Here is a 9,218-nt window from a genome sequence, read left to right as displayed (position 1 = left end):
ATTAAGAACCACTTTCACCAGGAAGAAGTGCAAGACGAGTGATTGAGGAACATAACGCTGCTTCTGTGATCTACGAGCTTAAGGACTGAAATTTTGCACCTTTTTGTATATATGCTATGCAACACATCTAGATCACAAAGAGCAAAGTATTTTATCTCTGCAGCCATGTCAGTGTGTTGGCGAGACAATTTTTTCCCAATGGTGGCCTGCTGCCTTCAAACCTCCTTATTGCAGGGACACCTAAACACCCATGGCGGATGGCCCCCAGCCGATGATGAAGCTACTAACGTAGCTCCAACATTTATCCTACGTTTCAAACAAGTCGCAAGAAACTGAGCCTATAGGTTCTGTTAAAACAAGTGCGGGATGTAGGTTCAGCGTATTGGGTCTTGAAAAGCTTCAAAAAGTAATTGTTCTGAGCAGATTACCCTAATGCAATGAATCGAGCCGACTTTCGTTTGTTGTAGAAAATATTTCTCCATGTTCTGAAGCTAGGCGTTAAATAATACATTTGTGCATCACTCAGTGGTTGCCCAACCTCTGCAGGCGATCAACCGTCAGTTGACACATGCTGTTCCTAAATTTACTTCCTGAATTGTTCCTGAATTTACTTGTACATGGGCTCCACTTCCTGCTTGCAGAACTCCTGCACGGTCCTCTGTCCATCAATGAAGCTGGCAAAAAACGATGCCTCCTTCTGCAGCTGGCCGGACGTCAGCAACCTCATGTACACAACAATGTAGTCAGAGTAGCCCTGGTCGTTGAAGATCTTAAGCAAGTCATCCAAGGTAATGTAGTTCTCAATCCTCTTGAGGACATCCATAAACGTGCCGTTGAAGTCCTCGATTGTGAACCGCTGGAAGCCAAGCGAGACGAGCACCTCTTTACTGTTTTCGGCCAGCTGCTTGAACCTTGTGTACTCCTGCTGGTCATTCAGCAGGCTTTCCAGGTAGGTGAAGCTGACGGCGCGAAAGAAGCAGTTGCCGTCTCGTCGCGTCTTGCGGATAGACTGGTACTTGCAGTCAGCGGCAAACCTTTGTCCTAGACTAAACGTTTGCTTCGTTTTTGGCAGGCTCTGCAAGCTGTGGGACAGTATCAGCTGGAAAACCGCTCGTATCTTCAATGGCTATCATCTTCGCAACTGTTCCTGGTGACTGATCTACGCATGCGGATCTCTGCGAAGCTGCAGTTCGACGTAGCAAGCCATCTTTGACTTCATTGGCTCTGGACCTGCCAATAATGTCCCCCTGGCGTCGATCACCGATTATTTAAAGGCCGTCAACTTCGTGGATCGTTGCAGTCAGCGGCAAACCTTTGTCCTAGACTAAACGTTTGCTTCGTTTTTGGCAGGTGAGTGTTGATTACACCTGTTGTAATTCATCACTTTTCGGGTTTTGCCGCTAACTGCACCATGTCTTCTTTATGTACTTCTTGTTCAAAAGCCATACCGAGAGATAGAAGATTTATGAGTTGTTCTACCTGTGAGGGTGAATTCCACCTGGGGAAAAACTGCTCGTCAGTTTCTGATAACGCCTACAAGAAGATGAGCACAGTGACACGTGAAACGTGGAAGTGTCCTTCATGCAAGGTTGATTCGGTTAAGCAACCAGACGAGGCATCTAACCCAGGTGATAGTTCATTCTCACAGCAACTGTCTGCTCTGAATATGAAACTAGATTCTTTGACTACTACTTTTTCAACACTGATGGTGAAAATCGAGGAACTATTGTTGGTCAGGGAAGCTAGCGAAAAGGTTGCTTCGGCAGTCGAGGACATACGGTCCGCTATGGATTTCCTTTCGTCAAAGTATGACTCGGTGCTTGCTACAGTGGCCACTAATCAGAATGAGCTTGCAGACCTTCGATCACAAGTTCAATCGCTCTCTTCAACAGTAGTTTCCCAGGCACAGGTGATTGACAGGATGAGTGGGGAAATAAATGACCTTGAACAATATGGCAGAAGATGTAACTTCGAGATTCACGGCCTTCCTGTCAAATCTGATGAAAACTTACACTCTTTCTTAAGTAGTTTGGCAGGCAAGTTAAGCATAACCGATTTTCAACAAGCAGATATCTCGGCAGTGCATCGGCTGCCATCCAGAGGCGACTATATTCCACCAATTCTAGTGCAAACTCGCTCAATTTCTGTTAAGCACAAATCGCTCGGGGCCCGGAGTCGCCTTCCTGATTTGGTGCATGATGACATGTCTCCTCGGCTGTTTTTCAACGATAACCTGTCTCTGGCTAATCGCGAGTTGTTCCGTCTAGCAAGGTCTCGTGCCAAAGAAAAGGGTTTTGAGTTCATCTGGACCAAAAATGGGGAGATCCTTGCAAAACAGTCTTAAGGCGCGCCTCTCATTCGTGTCAACAAGCTTTCTGATCTTGAAAAACTAACATAACCATGTCTGACATTGGTTGCGTGAAGTGTTCCAATTTTTCTGAACTCCAGAAGTTCTTTCAGCATCACACAGGCAATTCTTTTCAGTTTACTCACGTTAATATTCGCAGTATACGGAAGCATTGGGACCATTTTTGTGCGCTGATTCACCCTTCTAATTCAAATTTTGACGTTGTTGCTCTCACGGAAGTGAACGTTTCGTCAGATGTGTTACCAAATTTCTCGCTGCCAGGTTACCAATTACATTCTTATACTCGTCTACAACGAACAGGAGGAGGAATCGCAGTTTTTGTTAAAGATTCTTGGTCCGTTTCCGAAATTAGTATTCCTTTTACTCAAGCAGAAGTAGTTGCGCTCCGCCTAAGTACACCTTGGTTGTCGTTGATTCTACTCGCAATTTACCGCCCCCTGTGTTGTAACGGTCGCATCTTTTTAACTGAGCTTGTTTCTGCAATATCATCATTTCTCAGTGAAGAACACGTGTGCATTATCGGGGATATGAATATCGATATTCTACGCCCAACTGTGCCAACGGTCGCAGATTATCTTGACACTTTATCAAAGTGGGGGCTAGAGACTAAAATCCACAGCCCTACACGTGAGGAATACTTATCTGGGCAGCTAGTCTCGTCTTGCATCGACCACATAAATGTGCTTTCTTAAAACCTGTTGGTGCGGTCTGCTGTTGTTGAACTCAAGCTTGCAGACCACTATTTCGTCTGCTGCTCGTTAACGGATGGTTCCAGCCACCCTGCACCTTTGCGCAGCCAGCAAAACATATCAGTACTTGATTATAAGCGTTTCGATGAAAGAATAGCAAAGTACGATTGGGATTCTTTTATTGACAATGTGTCCCCTGCAGACTTATATGACAGTTTCGTCGAGGTTTTCCGTTCACACAAAGCCGAATCTTCACGCATGGTGATCGTTAAGCAACGAAATTTAGAAAATAAGTGGATGTCACCCGTAATACTGGAAGCCATCAAAGAGAAAGATCTACTCTGGGCTCGATCAAGACGTACTCCAAACTGTTCTGAACTACGACTGCAGTTTAAAAATAAACGAAACCGAGTTAATGCCATGATCCGTGTTGCCAAGCGCAATCACTTTAGGTCTCAGTTCAACGACGCACGTTTTAACAGCAAGAAAACATGGTCATTGGTGAATAACCTGAAAGGAGTGAGCGCTGCTATTTATAATGATACATATTTCATATCTCATTTCCATAAAGATGGACAGAGCATTGCGAATGACTTTAACAAACTATTTTCTCTGGTCTCTGGTGCATCTGGTCCTATGCCGACCGTCCTATGCCTCTCAGTGTGATGGAATCTGCTTTCCTTCCTGACATTACCGAAAGTGATTTAAGGTGTATACTTTTCAGTCTTAAACGTAGTAAATCTCCTGGTCATGACGGCCTCACTGTTTCTGAATTGTGCAGAAATTTTGAAGCGATTAAGGGTGTCCTACTAGTTATGCTTAATAGTATCTTTTCCAGAGGTATAATGCCGACTTCAATGAAAACTGCTAAAGTTATACCTTTGTATAAGGGTGGCTCCAGAAACATGATGAGTAATTATCGTCCTATCTCTATTCTGCCATGCATTGGCCAAATTTTTGAAAAGCATCTATTACTTACCATGACAAATTTTTTTGAATATGCGCAATGTTCTATCACCTTGTCAGTATGGCTTCATACCAGGAAAGGGAACAACAGATCTTGAAGAATTCTCTGACACTAAATTCAGCTTTTGATAAGAATGAAGTCGTATGCTCTCTTTTTCTTGGCGTAAGCAAGGCCTTTGATAGCGTCTGCCACGTTCTTTTGCTTGATAAACTTTCTACATTGGGATTTCGAGGTTCGTTTTTACAATTCAGCTTTTGATAAGAATGAAGTCGTATGCTCTCTTTTTCTTGGCGTAAGCAAGGCCTTTGATAGCGTCTGCCACGTTCTTTTGCTTGATAAACTTTCTACATTGGGATTTCGAGGTTCGTTTCTACACTTACTAACTTTTTACAAGATAGGCGCCAATATGTGTCGATTTCAAGATTCCATAGCGATTTCACGGCAATTACTTCCGGAGTCCCTCAAGGTTCTATATTGAGTCCTTTGTTATTCAAGCTATACGTTAATGATCTTACTAACAATGTGCCTGTTTCATTGTTCCAGTATGCTGACAACACTGTCATTGTTGCGTGCGCAAAGAAATACACTGATGCTGCTACAGCAATACAGATGGCAGCTATTAAAGCCATGGACTGGTTTAAGTCTAACCTTATCAATGTTAATACTTCTAAAACGTAACTTATATGTTTTCATAACACTTTAAAAAAATTGAGTTGAGTCATCCTGTTTATTTGCACACTTCCTCCAGTTCTTATTGTAACTGTGTACCAGTAAATATGCGCATTCGGTCAAATATCTTGGCCTGATCTTCGGCAGTGATCTGTCTTGGAACTCGCACCTTTCTTTTGTTTGTCAAAGACTTCGCGCTGTATCTTGCGTCCTGTATAATATTAGATATTTTATGCCTTTTTCTGTCCGTAAATGCGTTACACACGCTCTAGCCTATAGTGTGCTTAGATATGGAATCGCTGTTTACGGTCACTGCACGGTTCGCTGGCAGCGCAGGGTGAATTCGCTTCTACGTTTACTTTTAAAGAATATTGCCTACGACCTGCCCATTGGTAATAACATTGATATTTTTAGAAGATTAAAGCTTCCAAATTTTAACGCTTTATTAACAGAAACTATTGTGCTTAAACATTTCTGGTACAGTCAGTTCACCATTCCATATGTTCCTGCACGGGATTTAAGACCAAAATACCGTTACTGCATTCCTCGCTCCTCAACCCTACACGGAAAGCGCACACGCCAATACTATGTACATGCCTGTTTCAATAGTATGCCACCTAGTGTATTCCGCATGAGAACAAAATACACCCTGAAAAAAAAATTTGCGGTATGTCTCCGCATTACTTCCTGCCCCATAATGATTTAATCGAGTGTTACTGTCGTAATTTCGCATTACGGTCAACCTTTGGCTGTTTTAATAGTTATGTTTCTATATCTGTCTCTCTGAGTTGTTAAATTTTTCTTTTTTTTGTTTTGTTTGTTTGCCGAGTTCGTTGCAAAACCTGAATTTTCCTTTGTTTTGCTAATGTTCGCTGTCTGCCAGGCGCTGCCACTCAAGCCCTTGGTGAGGCTTTGGTAGGCCTGATTTTGGTGTACGAGAATTGACATGAATAAAAGTACTATCTATCTATCTATCTACTGTTTCTCAACAAACCAAAAAAGCGCTATTTGTTAGTCTTCAAAGTGGCCCATTTATACCTTGGTTACGATAGAACAAATGAAGGACATAACAAATTATAACAAAAACCTGCAATATGTTTGCGAGGAATTTTGTATTGATACTTTGTTAGCAATAATACAGATCTGAATGAAGCTCTAGTGGTCACACATATTGTACTGCGAAACAAACACCCCTATTAAAAAGGACTAGACATTTTCAATATAATTTGTTGGATATATATCCTCACTTTAGCACGTGAAGAACGGTGCAGAAAATTGGCTTGGTATAGCATCATGCTTCGACTGGCAAATACACCCGTTCTATGCAATAAAAAGAAAAGTTTTTGTTACTGGTATGAGAAAAATGTGGATATACTGCTCTTCATAATCCTTTTATTTTTCACAAATAGGTTAACGTTTGTCCTATGTTTCAAACAAATGGCAAGAAACTGGCCCTATTGGCTCTGTTAAAGAAAGTGCGTAATGTACATTCCGCGTATTAAAAGGTCTTGATAAAAATCCAAAACATAGTTGCTCTGAGCAGATTGCTCTAATGCATTGAATTCATGCCTTGAATGGGAACTCTAATTCGTTTCTTTTAGAAAATATTTCTCCATGTCCCGAAGCTACGCGTTAAATAATAGTTTGTGAATCACACAGTCGTCGCCCAACCTATTCTGGCGATCAACCGCCAATTGACACATGCTGCTGCTGCATTTACTCTTTCTCAACAAAACAAAGATCACTATTTGTTAGTCTTGGAACTGTGCCATTTATGCATTGATGCCGATAGAAAAAACGAAGTACATAAATATTTATAAGAAAACCTGCAATATGCTTGCGAGGAATTTCGTATTGATACATTGGTCGCAATGACATAGATCTGAATGAAGTACTAGCAGTCTCACATGTTGGACGAAACAAACCCCCATATTAAAGAAAGACTTGACATTTTCAATATGATTGATATGGATATGATATGGATATGATATGATATATGATATATGATATGGATATGTATCCGCGCTTTAGCACATGGAAGGCGACGCAGAAAATTGCCTTGGTATAGCATGTTGTTTCGACTAGCAAGCATACCCGTTGTATGCAATAAAAAAGAAAGCTTTTATTACTTGTGTGCGAAAAATGTGGATGTGCTGCTCTTCATTATCTTTTTTATTATTCACAAATACCTGTTGCAACAAAAACTACATGTATGGTCGTAGTACAGACCACGCCCAATTTATAACGATGACGCCCAATTGTACGGACCAATGAGGTACTCAGCTCTACATTATGGTATAGTGTACTGAATACCTTGCTGTGCGATGTGTTGCTAATAAAAGCAGTCAATAAACCACATTTTTCTGCCTAGGTGTGTTTTTCCGAAACAAAATAAGCGCGTGGTATAGCATGCTGGCTCGCGCATCATGAACGTATGTTGAACATATGCTATGGTTAAGAAAAGGAAGTTAGAAGCCGAAGGTTGTTAAAAAAAAATCTGAAAGCGGAAAACAATCTGCAAACATAAATGTAAGCGTGTCGGTTTCCGTTGGTGCCTGCATAAAAAGTCGTGGAGGTCGAGCGCAAAACTGCAGACAGGCGGGATGTCGTTTCCCCCTCGCCCATCAACAAAGCATTTGCCATGGAAGCAGGCTTTTTTTTTCTTCTCGGAGTTTGGCCTACCATGCAGTAGGGGAGAAATTGTCATGTTCCTAAGAGTGCGCAGCACAACCCGGACGAAGGACGAGAGGAAGTACACAACAAGAGCGCAGACTGACAACTGGTTTATTACTTCAAGCAACGGACTATAATCTACAGAAAATGTAAACACGTGTACAGTGACGTTTACAAGGGTGTTATAACATCTTGCCATTCAAACCATCAGTTTCTTTATCCTGCAGAGTGATAGAAGTCCGGCTGACGCATGCGCCTACGTTCACATGCATGAAGTAGGCCTCTTCATTCTCGCGGTTAATTTGATGCATATTTTTATACAATATTTCCGTTTATTCAAACAAGGCTTTGCATGAGCAAACTCTACAATGCGCGGCCAGATTAGAACCTGTTTCATTCCTGATCGCACCTTGGTGCTCCCTAAGGCGGATGTTAAGGCAGCGTCCCGTCTGCGCAATGTACATTTTGCTGCACGAAAGTGGAATGGCGTAGATCACTCACACCGAGCATGCCACAAGCTGCCGTGGCTGTTTGACGCGCCATGTAGCTTTGGACGCCTGTTGAGATCTATTGAAAAGATTGCAAGTCTTGTTTAAGGAGTTTATTGCTGAAAAGATTACTTGAACTCCATATTTCATGGCCGTCTTTTTTAACCCATGCCCCATCTGATGTACTACCGCGCTCAATATGAGTTGCAACGTCGGAGCGTCGACCGGAGTTCGCTCCTCGGCTTGAATCGCGACAACATTCGCTAGGAATTCTGGGAGAAAGTGCTGTTCCGGGAAGTGACCGTACCCCCCATCAGGAAAACAGCTCGCAGTGTGGCTTCGGGGTTTTGCAGGCGGTCTCTTTCAGCAGCTTTATTGCAGAATTCAACTCAATTTGATGCAAACGGATTAAATATGCAGCGATTCGCAATTCCAGCATCATGCACATGCAGGAAACGCTTTTCGAAGCCCAGTTTCGCTGTGACTAAATGATCTCACATGGAGTCACTACTGATTCCTCTCACGAGACCACATTCAGGAGGTGTTTTTTTGTTTTTGCTCCGAAGACACGACACATGTGAAACGACTGGGGTCTCAACGCCCTGCTTGGCTCTGAGCATAACACGGTTATATGACCAAGTCGCTATACATTCTAGTCAAACGACCACGTTCTGACATGCTGCCTTATTTCGTACCCTGGCTTCGTGTATGTTAACCGATAAAAGTTCAATCGAGTGCACTGCTCTTGTAACCAGGGATGATGCATATCAAACGAAATGGTTTTCGAAGCCCGGCTCTGCCACCACCATCATGAGGTTACATAAGCATGTCACTAGTGGTTAGGGACGCTTGACCATCGTAACGCGCGGTGGAAACTATCTCTACATACCCATGACGCATATCAAACGACGCGGATGAAGAAGCTCTCTTCGAATACGAGAGTGACAGAGTCGACACGGACAATTCAGTAGTGATTCAGGTCACGTAACTTCTTTCGGGCATGCTGCCATATTGTGCACCCTGGCTTGATGCATATCAAACGAAAGGGTTTTTGAAGCCTAGTCTGGCTATGACTAAATCAGTCAACATTGGATGGTCGCTAGTGACGTGGTCACCTGACCAATGTTCAGTCGAGTGCAGTGCTCTTCTACCCAGGGATGATGCATATCAAACGAAATGGTTTTCGAAGCCCGGCTCAGCTACCGCCATGATGAGGTCACATGACCAAGTCACTAGTGATCAGGGACGCACGATCACCATATAGAGCGCTGGAAACTATCTCTACATACCCATGACCCATATCAAACGACGCGGATGAAGAAGCTCTCTTCGAATACGAGATTGAGAGAGTTGACACGGACAAT

At 42.8% G+C, this 9,218-nt stretch overlaps 1 protein-coding gene across 1 annotated transcript; it reads right to left on the bottom strand.

Moving 5' to 3' along the window:
- Window positions 1-580: 580 nt before the first annotated feature.
- LOC135916075 (ubiquitin thioesterase OTUB1-like) lies at window positions 581-7,909 on the bottom strand. The gene is made up of 2 exons (XM_065449312.2): window positions 7,868-7,909; window positions 581-1,126 (listed from the first exon to the last, which is right to left on the bottom strand). The coding sequence occupies exons 1-2, from the start codon at window positions 7,907-7,909 to the stop codon at window positions 608-610; spliced, it is 561 nt and encodes a 186-aa protein (XP_065305384.1). The 3' UTR covers window positions 581-607.
- Between the last annotated feature and the right edge of the window lie 1,309 nt (window positions 7,910-9,218).

This window comes from Dermacentor albipictus, chromosome 7 (assembly GCF_038994185.2).
Source record: "Dermacentor albipictus isolate Rhodes 1998 colony chromosome 7, USDA_Dalb.pri_finalv2, whole genome shotgun sequence".
NCBI lineage: Eukaryota > Metazoa > Arthropoda > Arachnida > Ixodida > Ixodidae > Dermacentor > Dermacentor albipictus.
The sequence above is the reverse complement of the archived record's forward strand: the minus strand, read 5'-3'. Positions and strand labels throughout refer to the sequence as shown.